At 36.2% G+C, this 16,299-nt stretch overlaps 1 protein-coding gene across 1 annotated transcript; it reads left to right on the forward strand.

Annotated features, from left to right (window-relative positions):
• Positions 1-4,864: 4,864 nt before the first annotated feature.
• Positions 4,865-7,529, forward strand: LOC143231365 (SCAN domain-containing protein 3-like). The gene is made up of 3 exons (XM_076465909.1): positions 4,865-5,190; positions 5,790-6,662; positions 6,983-7,529. The coding sequence occupies exons 1-3, from the start codon at positions 4,865-4,867 to the stop codon at positions 7,527-7,529; spliced, it is 1,746 nt and encodes a 581-aa protein (XP_076322024.1).
• The last annotated feature ends 8,770 nt before the right edge of the window (positions 7,530-16,299 follow it).

The following is a 16,299-nucleotide window of genomic DNA, read 5'->3' on the forward strand; positions in this document are numbered from 1 at the left end:
AAAACATTGCAGAAGACCTGCATGTCTGCAGCACAGGGGCAACAAAATGCAAAACTGGTATCAGGCGTTCTTGATAAAATGAGGAATGATGGTAATTTTGACAAGATATATGAAGAAGTGCACCGAAAGGCAATGGAGCTCAACATTTCCGAACCTCAAATGCCAAGACAGAAGAGAGCGCCCAAGCGTTTTGAGGTAGGAACCAGTGAGCCATCGTTCCCGTCGTCTCCAAAGGAATTCTACAGAAGGCAGTACTTTGAGGTTCTTGACCTTACCATTAACGCAATCAACCGTAGTTTTGATCAGCCAGGCTTCCAGGCGTATCGACATATGGAAGATCTCCTCTTGAAATCTCTTCGAGAAGAGGATACTCCTGATGAGCTGAAGTACTTGGCGGACAAATACGGCGATGATCTGGACATCCTTTCTCTCAAGGCACAACTACCTCTCCTCAATGGACTGTTACGCGGTGACTTTGAAGAACGTCACTTTGAATGCTTCAACGACATTTATCTGGCCGTGAAGCAGCTGAAAGAACCTCAAAGATGCCAAATCTCAGAAGTGATAATTCTGGTCAAACTCCTGCCTGTTAACCCATCAACTAATGCTGTAGGAGAAAGGAGCTTCTCGACGGCCAGAAGACTCAAGACATGGCTACGATCAACAATGAACCAATCTCGTTTTAATAGTTTTGCAGTTCTCCACATCCACAAGGAATGCACAGCATCGTTAGACCTCATTTCTATTGCCAATGACTTTGTACAAAAGAATGACAGAAGGAAGGTGAAGCTTGGTGTATTCACGGAACACGACTTTGCTGGAGGAAGTTGTTCCCATCATTAGATCACATACGGTAATTTTACTCTTCCTTGGTAAAAGTGATTTGTATTTCTGTCCACCGACGTACATCAGTTTATACTTTTGCGATATCATAATGAGGTCAGTAAAATTATGATATCAGTTTTCATATGAAATTTGATATATAAAGGTGAACAGGCCAGTAGAGCAACTGTGGCATTATTCATTTATATTTCCATTTTAAAAGATCATTAATATAGCTGTGCATTGATGAAGTAACGTGTCATCCATGTATATAATTTTACTGAGATACTAAGGCTAGCTCTATTTCGATTTTTTTTCAGTCCTAAGTTTGTAAGCAACCTAAATGCATATTCATACTCAGTCCCCTCCCCACAAACACAATCTGAAACGTTCCTAGTTCCTTGACAAAAAACCTTGCGTCATCACATCAAAACACATTTTACTTCATTAAATTTAGGTTAGCATCTAGCATCAGAATATCTCAATGAGCTTTGTTAAGTCTCTATTTAGGAAATTTCCTTGTAAGGACCTGCTAATGATAGTTGATGTTGCAGAATTCAAAGTAGCAAAGTTAAACACAGTAATTTAAGATTAATTTAACTCATACCGGAAGGCACAGAAAGAGAAAATAGATTTTTTTAATAGTCCCCACTAGAAGAAATGTGAACAGGGTCTCAGAATGGGTTATCAATATGATTAAAATCGAGGAGCTTCAGGGGACTCTGCCCCCTGAACCCCCGCCAGGGGTCCTACGGCGGGCCCCTGGAACCCGCCTGTCAGCCCCCCACTCATAAAAACGTTCCGCGGCCCCTGGTATTCAAGCCATCCTCCTAAAACATGGCACTCAGAGATTATATGAATACCTAACAGCTTTATATAACCTATCATTATCCGCTGGATGTATCCCCGTTTCTTGGAAGGAAGCAATAATATTAAGGTTCCAGAAAGTAGGTAAGCCAGCGAATACACCAAACAACTATCGCCCAATTAGCCTAACCAGTTGTATTGGCAAAATATTAGAGACGATAATTAGTAATCGTCTTTCCACATACTTAAAAGAAAATTCAAAATTACCCAAAATTCAAAACGGATTTCGAAAATACCGACAAACGACAACTACAGACCACCTGATTCGACTTACAGAATCAATTGCAGGCAGTTTTAATAAAAATCAATGCACTGTAGCTTGCTTTCTCGACATTGAGAAAGCTTTTGACACAGTGTGGCATAATGGTTTACAACACAGGTTACAGGAAATGGCTTTACCCCAGGGAATTATTCGCTTCCTGTCCAACTTTCTGGACAACCGAATGTGCAAAGTACATGTGAATGGGGCCCACTCAGGGTCCTTTTCACCCGAAGCGGGAGTCCCGCAGGGAGGGGTAGTTAACCCTATATTATTTATCATGTATGTGAGTAATATGCCACTGTCGGACCTAAATTTAGATTTTGCATCACGATTTGCTGACGATGTAGCAGTCTGGAAACGTGCTCCCACTCCTTCAATTGCAGCAACAAACTTCCAATCAGTCCTAAAAACATCGAAGAATACTGCCAGAAATACAGAATAAAAATCAATATTCCGAAAACCCAAGTGATATCATTCAGCAGACTCAATAAACTGAAAAAAGATCCACAAAAGCTCTACATGAATGGATCACGTTTACTAACTGCTACTTCTGCTAAATTTCTCGGTTCAACTTACCATACAAAATTAACGTGGTTACCGCATACTAAAAATATACTAATACGAATCTGGAAAAGAACAAATTATGAAAGAAGTCTTTCAGGTAAAAACCAAGGAACATCACCAGACAACATACTTAAAATCTACAAAACGTACATAAGACCCATAATAGAATATGCATCTCCTGGATGGATTAACATAGCACCCACACATTTACAACATTCAGTTTTATCTTCGGAGTATAAAGTACCACGTGGTACTTCATCCACATTCATGCACAAGTATGCGAACATAGAAATATCTGAAAGACTCTTTGCGTGATTGTCTAAAACATGGATTCTCAACCGGGTCCACATGGACCCTAGGGGTCCATGGAATATTTCTGGGGGTCCACAGGCAAAACATAACAAATTGGGGTCCACAATGATATTTTGGTGATCCATGAAGAAACCCAACTTAGAATGGTTTTTATTATTAAAAATTCAATTTCTACTGTAATTTTGGTTGGACGTGAAAAAAGCTGAAGTAGACATTCAAACGAATTTGGATGTATTTTCTAGATTTTGAAAAATTTCCAGAAAATTGCCTTGAGAGCAATAAAAAAAGAAAAAAATAAGTGATAAGAGCTGGTTTTAAATATGCGCCTCAGGCAGTCGGTTCTTTTCCTATTATATTGTCTGTCTGACCTTCGCTCTCCCATACTAATCTCCTTAGGGAATTTATTCCAGAAATACTTCGATCTGTCAAACCCTTCTAGGGGAAAATCTATTAAAATGTCGACTTGACCCAAGCAGTTCACTTCAGTTTAACGTTGAACTCCATCGTGAAAAGGTAAGAGATATTAAAAGTTCCTAGTACAGACATTATTTCGTTTTTTTTTAAATTTCTGCATTTCAATAATGAAAAAATTATTTCCCAGTATAAAAAGACTGAAGAGAAAAATGGCAAATGTTTCCCGTTTTGATACAAATTTCAAATATCAATTCATATCTTGGCAGTTATCTGATATAATTATCAGCTTTGAGGAAGTTAAAAATGCCAATGGTGACCCTAATGATAATAATGAATGACTTCTATAGTTTTTTTTAATAATTCAAGTTATTTTAACAATAGCATTTCTATTTACCAGTTTTACCTCGAACATTTACCATGCACTCTGTTTCTAAATATGTGTTTTATTTGTCGAAAAATTTCTAAAAATGAATAGCAATGTATATACCGTATTTTCCGGTTAATAAGCCGATCGCCGAATAAGCCGAGGCCAAATTTCAGCTCTGAAAATGAGGGTTTTTGCTTATTACTGCCCAATAAGCCGGGGCCATTTTTAAGAAGTGACAAGTTTCTTCAAAATGATTTCTTAGTCTCGTTTCAACGTCAGCATGCATGTTGTGTGTGATCATTGGCGTTCTGTAGTAAAGCAGAACGTGTCGTATTGAGACAGAGATGGAATCAATATGTCATTCGTTATTGGCTCCACTCACTGTAATTAGGTAACTAATGAAATTCCAGAATTTTTACTCAGTAATTAAAATCACTAACCCAGGGTATAAATACCAGGGGTATGTAGTGGGAGTTTATCATTGTACCGTCAAAAGCCAAAGATGTCTACACCTGCAAAAAAAAGAATGCGTTATGATGCTGCTTTTAAACTGAAAGTAGTAGAGCTAGCCTTAAAAACCTCAAATATGAATGCCGCTCGCCATTACTGTGTGAATGAAAAACAGGTCCGTGAATGGAAGAAAGCAGAATGTGTGCTAAAAGAAATGTCGAAAACAAGTAAATGTAACCAGAAAAATCAACCGAAGTGGCCAAAATTGGAAGAAGATGTAGCGACATGGGTGAATGAAAACCGGCAGAGTGGCTTGACTGTCACGCGTGCCCAGATCCGTATTTTTGCACTAAAGTGGGCTGGTCGAAATAAAGAAAATTCAAGAGACTTTAAGGCAACCAACAGCTGGTGTACCCGCTTAATGAAGCAACACAGCCTTGTACTTCGAGACAAAACAAAGATCGCGCAGAAACTGCCAAGTGACTTGGATGATAAAATCACCTCGTTCCAGAAATTTATCATTCATCATCGCCAAAAAACACAACTACCCTCTACAAATGATTGGGAATATGGACGAGACTCTGATTTTTTTCGATATGGTTGGAAACAAAACCGTTAACAAAGCTGGCGAGAAAACCGTTTGGGTTAAGACAACGGGCCACGAGAAGCAACGTTTCACTGTAGTCTTAACGTGCTTTGCTGATGGGACAAAATTACCGCCTATGGTAATTTTCAAAAGAAAAACATTTCCTAAGAAGAAGAAATTTCCGAAAGGAGTGATCGTCCATGTACAAGAAAACGGATGGATGGATGACGAAGGATGCATCAAGTGGATTAACGAAGTGTGGGCGCGTCGTCCTGGCAGACTGATGAAATCTAGATCTCTGCTCGTTTGGGATATGTTTAAGTCCCACCTGTGTGAAAATGTTAAAGCCGCGATCAAAAGATGCAATACCGATATTGCAGTTATTCCCGGTGGGCTGACATCTGTGATACAGCCCTTAGATGTGTGTTTAAATAAACCTTTTAAAGACAGGCTCCGTCAATGCTGGAATGAGTGGATGGTTTCCGGCAATCAAAGTTTTACTGCTGCCGGAAATATGCGCGCTGCATCACTCGCTACCGTCTGTGAGTGGGTCGTGACATCGTGGGACGATATACTGTGGAAAAGTCATTTAAAAAATGCAGCATCTCAAATGGAACGGAAGATGATATGTTGTTGTTGGACGACGACGAAGAAGACAACATTCCACTGACTCAGCTAATAACACCAGAGAATGACCCGTACGATGACCAGGTCTCTGCCGAGGATTGGAATCTATTATTTGGTGCTTCTGACGATGAAGATGATGAATTTGATGGATTTTAATAAATTTCTGAGATTAAAGTGTGTATTTTTTTATTAATTTTGTTATTTCTATGAGTACATGTCATTCGTAATGTATAGACCTTTTTCTATTAATAAATAAAGTTTATTCAACTGAAATAACTCTGTCGTAACTGAGATCAAAGGTATGATTTTGGGGCCAATTTTAATCTTCGGTATTTTTTGGTCCAAAGCTGGTGATCGGCCAATAAGCCGACCCCCAAAAATCAGGTCCAAAATTTAGGGCCAGAAATTCGGCTTATTAGGCGGAAAATACGGTAGTTAGATATTATGAAATGCAATAATTGTATTACCAGCTGTGTGTGTGTGTGTATGTATGTATGTATTTTTTTTATTTTTTGCAGACATTCCATAGCTGCTCCAAGTAAAAAGAAGTGCCGACAGTACTCCGTTGAATATTTGTCTTACAGATTTATTCCAACACCACATAATGAAACGAAACCAATGTGCCTCATATGTATGGATGTACTTTCAAATGATAGTATGAAACCTCGTAAACTAAAAATCCATCTAGAAAAGAAGCACACAGGAGAGAAAGATAAACCAGTAGAATACATTAAAAAACTTCGTGATGATTTCCAAGCTAGAAAAACAGTGTCTCAATTGTTTAATAACAAAGTGTGTAAAATGAGTGATGGTTTACTGGCATCATATGAAATTAGCAAAATAATAGCAAAGGTAGGAAAACCCCATAATGTTGGTGAAACAGTAATTCTACCAGCAGTGTCTGTTATAATTTCGTCAGTTATGAAACAAAATGCAAGTGAAATTACTAATTGCATCCCTTTAAGCAACTCTTCTGTGTCACGACGCATTGATGAAATGGCAGAGGATGTAGAAAAACAATTGATAGCCCATTTGCAAGTGAAACAGTTTGCCCTTCAACTTGATGAATCCACTTTAAGAGATAATGAGGCCATTTTATTAGCATATGTTAGATTTAACAATGATGAAGGACCCAAAGAGGAAATGCTTTTTGCTAGAAGTCTTGTGACAGACACAAAAGGTGAAACAATTTTTAATGAAGTTGTTACTTATTTCCAGGAAAACAATATTCCACTCAAAAATATAATCGCTTGTGCTACTGATGGTGCACCATCTGTGACAGGCAGATACAAAGGTTTTATTGCACATTTAAAAAAAAGCTGTCCCGGAAGTATTTTGTATTCACTGCGTGATACACCGTCAACACTTAGTTGCAAAGAAAATGAGTGCACGTTTGCATGATGCCCTTACTGTCGTAATACAAGTAGTTAACCATATTAAATCAAATTCTCTCCGAGACCGCCTTTTTCATGAATTATGTAAGCAAAATGGAGAAGAGTTTGAGCAGCTTGTATTACATACATTGCACTTTGGGATTCTATTGTTTTCTTTCTTGCTGACACACAACTTGGAGAACAGCTGCTTGCAAATAAATGTGATGTGTTTTTCTTATCAGATATATTTGAAAAATTGAATTCATTTAATAAACAGCTCCATAGAAAAGATTCTGATCTGATATCTAGTAAAAAAGTGCTATTGCTGCTTTTCTGAGGAAACTACAGTTGTATAAGAATAATATCAGGCGTCGTGCATTTGAACAGTTTCCTTGTTTGGCCTCTGTTAGCAGCGATTTTCAAGATGAAGATCTTGCATTATATGGTGAATATATGGAAAATATGCATGAAGATATGCAAACTCGGTTTAGTGACCTACTCATGATGGTTATACCGACTTGGGTTTCAATTCCTTTCGAAGTTAATGTTGCCGATATCGACATATCTTTGCAAGAGCCTCTCATCGAATTACAAAGTGATGAAATAATGCGTGCAAAATTCAAAGATGGAAAGTACAATGTATGGAAGACAAATGATGTTGCTACAAAGTACCCTTTGCTCTGGGATAAAGCACAGCTCTATGTTATTGCTTTTCCAACATCTTATCTTGTTGAATCGGGATTTAGTCGTGTTTCTCAACTGTTATCAAAAGCTCGCAATAAACTTGACATTGTGAAAAGAGGTGATGTTCGACTATCATTAACATCGATGGAACCAGATATAAAGAAACTCGCGGAGCAGCATCAACCACAGGGATCTCATTGAATAAATATGCCTATCTTTTTTTTTTTCTTATCACACACTTAACTTTAACTGGTTTATCAAAACTTTTAACCAGTGTACATAAATAAATGCTGCAGTGAATTCAATTGCCTGAAGAGCTCTGATCTCCATGGGCTTGACCATGGAAGAAACATTATAATATTGTAATACAAAATATTGGTAAAGAATTATTATCACAATAATTTTGATTATTATTATTATTATTACTAATTATCATTATTATTATAATTGTTGTAGAATACTTTATTTGCATTCAATTAGTTTTCATTTAAAAATAAAGCTTAATTATATACTATTTCTTTGATTATTAAAACCTCAAAATTTATATTAGTGAAAAATAGAATTATTGTCTTCTTATGACCAATAGTTATGAAGGGGTCCACCAAGAAAAAAAGAAGGGAAAAGGGATCCATGGGTAAAAAAAAGTTGAGAACCACTGGTCTAAAATATTTTAATAAGAATTGGCATAAGAATAACTTAATGTGTGATCTCGACATATTACGTACATGATGTAAATTGTCCTAAATACCTCTCCCCTTTTAACATATATCTAAGGAATATCACAAAAGCTGGCCATCATGCACTAGACCCTTTATCCTTGTTTTCTATTATTGTTCCCTAATTTTCTTTATTATTATTATTTTATTATTACTACTGGTAGTAGTAGTATTTTCTCTATAGAGGAAAGTAAAATATCAAAAACAAAAAGTAAGAGAGACGTACTTTTGAGCTTAGGAAATTTTAACGGAAAATTGAGCAAATTTATAACGAAGAATTAGTTTATCGAGAACCGATCACATCATATAATTATCTGGGCTACCCATCATATGAAGTATGGAGCCATATCGGCCGAAATGCCGAAGAAGACCGGCAAATCGAACCTTGTAACGGCTTCGAAAATTGAAAATCAAGGGCAATGTTCAAAAAGTAAGTTCAATGCATGTGGCATAACTCTAGATTAAAATATAAAGTTAAAAACTTTAAATGAACTTGCTAAATAACTAAGAACTATCGCCTCCCCAGTGGATATCTCTTGATTAAAGCTAAGAGAAAAAAGGAACAAAATATATAAAATAACTGAAGAAAAAGTAAAATCTACTGCTGTCGACAATGAAGCTTGTTAGACATGAAAAGTAACAACTGGAAAAGGAAATGCTAAAAACCCCACTCTGGATATTAAAACTAACACTAATTCGGAACCAAACGAAAGGAATTCTGAAGACGAAGGCTTCACACTAGTGAAGACTAGAAGTCAGAAAAAACAAAACAAATACAGAAACACCAGTGGCGAAGCTAAGGGGGGGCGCCAAAATGATGTTACGTAATTAGGAATGAACTTCAGAAAGAAATGTTTTCCCCTCTTAACCAATTAATGCCCAGTGTCCTATATATGGAAGTTTCAACGTCATGTGTTGCCACAAGTTGGTTGTGATTTGGTCACGTTATACCATAACGCTATCTAAACGCTGTGAAAACGTCAGATTGCAACGTCACTTCCTAACGAATAATGGACGTTATGTAACTTTGCCACAAGGTCTTAATTGGTCACATTTTTCTATTAAAGTTGTCTAAACGTTATGAAAACGTCAAAATGCAGTCATTACATAGCGAATAATCAACGTTGTTATGTAACATTGTGAAATGTAACATTATATGCTGTAAATCAGTAATCAGAACTTCACCGAACAAAGCCTGTATAATAATAATGTTACTATAAGAGGTCTATAGTCATATCTCAAAAGGATAAAATGTCACTGGTCATTTCTGGTTTCATTCTGAAATGTAATGTTCATCTATTTGTAGGTTAATGTATAGGGAAAATTTCAAATTATACTAGTTCGAATATTTATAATATAAACAATAATTAAGTTCCAACATGATCAGTTATTAATTTTATATATACATTTCTTTTTACAGACTCTCAATAAAATGAAACGAGCACAACAGAGAAAATTAAGTGGGGTAGAAGGAAGGCCCAAGATGAAGGATGTGCGAAGTCAAGCAAAATTCTGACTGTAACGAGACACACATCACGACTCTACAAAAGACTTGAACAAGAAGACTTAGAAGAGAAGTACAGCAGTGAAACCGATTCAAAACAGCCATATTTAGATAAAAGCCAAAATGTACTAAAATTGTAGCTGATGCGATTCACCATCAAAAATTTGGATATATGAACTTTGACAAGGCATCAGGAAAAGCAATCGTGTCAGATGCATAGAAATAGTGGAGAGAGGGTCAATTTATTTTCAGAATAGTGCAGAGTATTTTGCACAAAAAATAATAGATAAATGACTTCAGCATAGTATATAAAACAATTAGGAAAAGAAGGTACGGTGAATCGATCTTGGTTGGTGTAATCCCCTGTGAAGGGGGCAGCATTTTGTTTTTCGTGTCTGCTTTTCCCATCGAAAGATAAAGTCAGTAACTGCTCTTCTCTAGAAACTGAAAATGGTTTAAATAGTTGAAAAAAACAGAAAAAAATTACTGCACATGAGAATTCCCAAAGGCATTTGGATTCTTTCACAACATGGAAGGAAATGGAAAGGAGGCTGATAAAAAAAAAGGTTTAATAGATGCACAGCTACAAAATCAAGTTACTAAAGAGAAGGAAAAATGGTGACAAGTACTTAAGAGGGAGTTATGCTGCATAAAATATTTAGCCGAACAAAATTTGTCCCTAAGAGGCCACAGAGAAAGTACCACTGAAACTGAAAAAGGTGAGAGTCTCAGAAACGCTGGAAATTTTATAGAACTCCTGAAGCTAGTTGCAGAGTTCGATCCAGTCATGAAGGGCCACCTTTGGTATGTGCAGCAAAATTCAGGATCAAATATGTACCTTTCCCCAGAAATACAGAATGAGTTCATCCAGCTTTTAGCATCTACTGTTAAAAAAAAACGTGTGACATTCAGAGAGCCAAATACTATGGAATAATGTTTGATTCAACTCCTGATGCTGCTCACCAAAATTAACCTACCCATACGGAAGAAGCAAAGCGAAGCTTTGTGAGAGAACTTTTGGCGAGAGTGAACTAAGAGATAGGAGTTTTTTTTTTTTGCAAGCTATTGAGTATATAGAAATAGTATAGGAAAACTGATAACCCTTTTCCTGCGAGAACCACCTTCACTTATCTGGGCAAAGATAAACTACTATATCCACTTGGACAAAAATAATTACCCATATTATAAGAAACAGCACCAGTTGAAGAAAAGAAAGAAAAAAGATCCAACTAGGACGACGAAAGTGCGGGTTGCCAAACAAAAAGCGATGCCGACCACTGCAGCAGGAAATACAACCATGACTCCGGAAAAAAGAAGGAACATCTACAACGAGTGGCCTGAAAAAAAAAAAGTAATTCGTTTGGTGGCCAAAAATTAGAATTAATTTCGAACATGGAAAAAAATTCCCCATTACTGGCACTTGCAATGTAGCAAAAGCAAAATTAACATCTCTAAAAAGTGATAAAGAAAAGAATTTAAGAAAAAACGAAAACCAAAAAGAAAAATAGTTAAATTAAATAATTGAAGTGAAAATTCTGAAAACGATGGAGAAGAAAATTCTCATACTGAGGTAGAGACAGTTCCTTCTTACATTAAAAATAATACAAATGATGATACTAACCTAAACAAAGACTTGGATGTAGATAACACAAAAACTAATCATAAGAAAAAAACCTTGAACAAAGCGACGAACAAACTAATGAAAACCAAGAGTTTACTCTAGTAGTATCAAAAAGAAAATGAAGAAATTCACTAAAAACCGAAAGTACACAACCAATAAATACACCTAAAAAAACAATATTCTATTATTATTTAAGACATGCCTGGCACATATAATACACCACAACTAGCAGCAGAAATTAGCAGATGTAAACCAGGTTTGAAATAGCCAATGTTAAGTGTTTATCTAGGGGCGGTGTCCTTGACTTCGGACACTTCACACCTTCACACTAGGGAACATAAATATACACTTACCAGGAACTAAAACACAGCCTAAGGCAATTGTAATCCGTGGGGTTCACCACTCCATAACCAAACAAGATATTGAGCAAGCATTACACAATCTAAATATACAATACACCAAAGTGGAAAGAATTATATCCAAGGTCACAAATAAAGCAACAAATTTAGTAAAAGTTGGCATGGAACAACATTACAGTATCTTGGAACTGATAAATAATGGTATCATTTTGTGGTACCAAAAATTCCAAGTGGAACAACTAAAAACACCAGCAGTAGTAATTACACAGTTTTAATTGCCAACGCGTTTCAGCGGCATGTCTAGCAACACCGAGGTGTTGCAGGATGTGGCAGTGAACACCACATATCTGCTTATAAAAAAGAACAAGCTACACCAAAATGCTGTAACTGTGAAGAAACACATACAGTAAATAAGCGACATATATAAACAGATAAAACAACTCATCTATGAAATAAAAACAATAAAACCAACACAACAAACACACAACTACAGGACCAATTACATATGAACAAAAGGTGAAATATCACACACAACCAAAACAAAAAAACAACAACAAAATTCAACGAAAACAGTAACCAATTTACAAGAACCTAACAAAATCACAGATACAACAAGTAACCAAGAAAACAATCTTACAGTAAAAGAAAACAAACGATGAAACATGTCTAATAGTAAACGTAATTAAACATTTTCTTAGAGTTCATTACAGAGTTTACAAAACCGAACCAATCACAAAATAGCATAGACCTTTTCATAAACATAGCTAAAAATACATAACACCACACATACTGCAACTAATAACAACAATCACAAGAAACATGCTAAAATCTTAAAATTCACAGTCCTAAGCATCAACATTCAAGGTGCACTTGCTTAGAAGAAATACAAGATTGAAGACTTAACAGATATTAACCCCGATATTCTTATATAAGTGAAACACTAATTTATCCTAAGAATAGATTCAAAATATGTAACTATACGTCAATAAGAAGAGATAGAAGAAATAATCAAGACATCAGATGAACTTTGTTATTATATAAAAACCACCTTTCTGTTACTGAAATCCAAATGAACAGTAGCAATGAAAATATAGTGGTTGATATTCTCTTAGAAAACCACTCGATAATAACAATAGCAGGATTATACTGTTCTCCAACAAAGTGCATAGACATAAATCTCATTTACAACATCTTTTCCCATAACCAAAATTGTAATATGTGATCAGAATAGTAAACATAAGAACTTTGGATGTAAATCCACCAACTCCACTGACAGACATCTATTACAATTCATAGATAACAATAGCATATCCCTTATTAATGATAATACACCTACCACCTACCCATATTACCTATGCAACAAATTCAAAGAAGGAAAATTAGTCAATAAACCAAACAGTTGTCGACCGATCAGCCTGACCAGCTGTGTAGGCAAAATTCTTGAAAGAATAATGAGCAATAGACTCTCCACAATTTGAGATTAATTCAAAATTACGAGAAGAACAAAACGGATTTAGAAAATATAGACAAACAACAGATCATTTAATTAGATTAAATGAAACATTAATAAACAGCTTTAATAAAAACGAATGCGCTGTTGCCTGCTTCCTTGATATCGAGAAAGCATTTGACACTGTATAGCACAATGGTCTTCGGTTCTGTACGTATGAAATGGGACTACAGCATGAGATTATTCACTGGTTATCTAAATTTTTGGAAGATAAAAAATGTAGAATAAACGCAGAGGGAATTTCTAGGAGTTATTCACTCCAGAAACTGGTATCCCTCAAGGAGGGGTAATTAGTCCTATTCTCTTCATCATGTATGTAAAAAATACTCTACTCAAAAGACACAAACCATGGATACGCGTCACAGTTCGCTGATGTAGCAATTTGGAAAAGTGCCCCTACACCAGAAATAGCAGCCACTAACTTACAACCACAACTAAACAGATTATGTGAATACTGCCAAAAATATATAATTAAAATAAAAACAGCAAAGACACAATTAGTAATATTTTTAAAATCAACAAAACATCAAAAAGTTCAACCCCAGATCTACATGAATGGAAAGCTTCTCCAAACTGCTACATCTGCAAAATGTTTAAGGTTAACATATGATTCTAAACTTACCTGGATAAAACATGTAAATAACTTAAAAACTAAAATCTGGCAAAAAATAAACTATGCTAGGAGTCTAACTGGTAAAAACTACGGAACAACACCAGAAAACATCATTAAAATATAAAAGGCATACATCAGACCTGTAATAGACTATGCAGTTCCTGCATAGATCAACGTAAGTGGAAAACAAATACAAACCAAACTCAAAATTATAGAATACACTAATTACATCAGCATACGCAGTACCTAAAATCACTTCCTCAAAAGTTCATGCACATTTACTCAAATACACAAACAGTATCAGATAGACTTCTACATAGTACAATAAAATATATATTTATAAAAATTGGCGAAAAAGTAAGTTCTTATGCGAACTAGATATTGCATTCAGTGCCATACTGAAAAATAAAGAGGTCATCAAAGGAGCTGATGTTGCAAAAGGAGTGGCAGTGCTTACGAAACAAAGATCACAAACAATGGAAGAGGTAGAAAAACTGTTGTTGATTTGGGTAAACGAAAAAAGTTAGCTGGTGATAGCATTTCTGAGACCATCATTTGTGAGAAAGCAAAGCAGTTGCATGCTGACCTCCTGAAAAACACCCCTGAAACGAGTGCTGATACAAGTGATTCCTTTAAGGCTAGTAGGGAATGGTTTGAAAAATGTAGGAAGTGAAGTGGCATACATAGTGTGGTGAGACATGGGGAGGGTACCAGTTCTAAAAAAGATGCTCCTGATAAAATTGTTAGGGAATTTAAGGACTATGTAGAAGCTGAGGGTTTTATTCCCCAACAAGCATTCAACTGTGATGAGACAGGCTTCTTTTGGAAGAAAATGCCAAAGAAGACCTACATCACCAAGGAGAAGAAGTCACTGCTAGGACACAAGCCAATGAAGAACAGGTTAACTTTGTTGTTATGTAGCAAAGCAAGTGGGGACTTTGCTTGTATATCATTCTGAAAACCTGAAGGTTTTTAAGAAAAATAATGTCCTGAAAGTGAACTAAATGTTATGTAGAGGGCTAATAGTAAAGCATGGGTAACCAGGCAATTTTTTTATGAAGTGGGTTCATCAAGTGTTTGCCCCAAGTGTAAAGAATTACCTCACAGAAAAACAGTTGCCACTCAAGGTCCTTCTTGTGATGGACAATGCACCTGCTCACCAACCAGGCTTGGTTGGTGGAGGAGTACAGTTTCATTACAGTGAAGCTCTTACCCCCTTAAAATGACTCCTCTCATTCAGCCCATGGACCAGCAGGTCATATCGAACTTTAAGAAACTCTATACCAACCAAAGCACTGTTGCAAAGGTGCTTTAAAGTGACCTCTGTATGATCTTCGAGAAATGGAGGATATTAAAATGATTTTTTAGAACTCTCTGAGGGTTAACTCTTTGTCAAAGCCTGGAAGGAAGTGTTTTTGAGGACCATGAACTCAGCCTGGTAGAAATCGTGACCAGACTCAGTAGTAGATTGAGACTTTAAAAGCTTTGAGGCTGAGCCTGTTATCGAAGATATTGTTTCAGTAGGCAAGTGTATGGGCTTGAATGTGAGTAGTGATGATGTAGAGGAGTTGGTGGAAGACCACACCACTGAGCTCACCACGGAAAAATTCCAAGACTTTCAGAAAGACAACCAACAAAAGGCAACTGAAAAAGTTCTTCAGATGAGGAAGAGGGAAGGGAGGATGTTCCTAGTTCACTAATCAAGGAAATGTGTGGAAAATATGGAGAATGGAGAGTTAAAGTTTTGTGAAAAAAATTTCACCTTGACAAAGCTGTAGCAAAGTGCAGCATAAATCTATACAATGACAATGCCATGTCTTACTTCAGAAACATTTTAAAATGAAGGCAGAAACAAACCTCATTAGAGGTTTTAGCGAGAAATAGGTCCAGCGAGTCTCAAGCAAGTTGTAGTGGTGCAAAGAGACAGAAAAGAGAAAGAACCCCAGAAGAAGAGTTACCTGACTTTTTTATGGAAGGTGACTCCCCTTCCAAACAATAATAACCCTCATACTCTCCACGTTCCTCACCAAAGTTCAATTACACCATCAGCTCTCCTCAGCACAGGTAAGGTGCAGTTAAATTTTCTTTTTTTTATTGTGTTTATAGTTTTTGTGGTTGACTATATGAATGTAAGTATTATTATACAGGTATAATTCAGCAATATTTTTACTTAAAATGCTTCATAATGCGTAATTTTTGGAGGTCTGTAATGGATTAATTTAATTTACAGTATTTCTTATGGAAAAAAATTGATTCGTTTTCGAACAGACTTCTTGAACAGATTAAGTTCGAGAACCGAGGTACCACTGTATTTAACACTGAACAACAAAGTTTTTGCTTCTTAAACATGTTGGGCATTCCTTGTATATTTTCAGCTGCTGATCATGAAAATCACATACAAATTTGTCCATCACATACCATTTCATTGAAATCTTCAGTTTTGTCATGTTGTTCTTATATTTGTGTTCAAAAATTTTCGTTTCTGTTCATAGGTCTCTAACAATGTTTTGTGCATTCTGGGCGTGACCAGGCATGAAATCAGGTCAGGTTGGAAGCTGTTTTGTGAAAGTATGCAGCCTGGGCAGGCTGGACCCAGCTTGACACTGTCTCAGGCAGGCTATAAAAGTGGCTTGCATACACAGATGCTG

This window comes from Tachypleus tridentatus, chromosome 11, assembly GCF_004210375.1.
Source record: "Tachypleus tridentatus isolate NWPU-2018 chromosome 11, ASM421037v1, whole genome shotgun sequence".
Classification (NCBI taxonomy): Eukaryota; Metazoa; Arthropoda; class Merostomata; order Xiphosura; family Limulidae; genus Tachypleus; species Tachypleus tridentatus.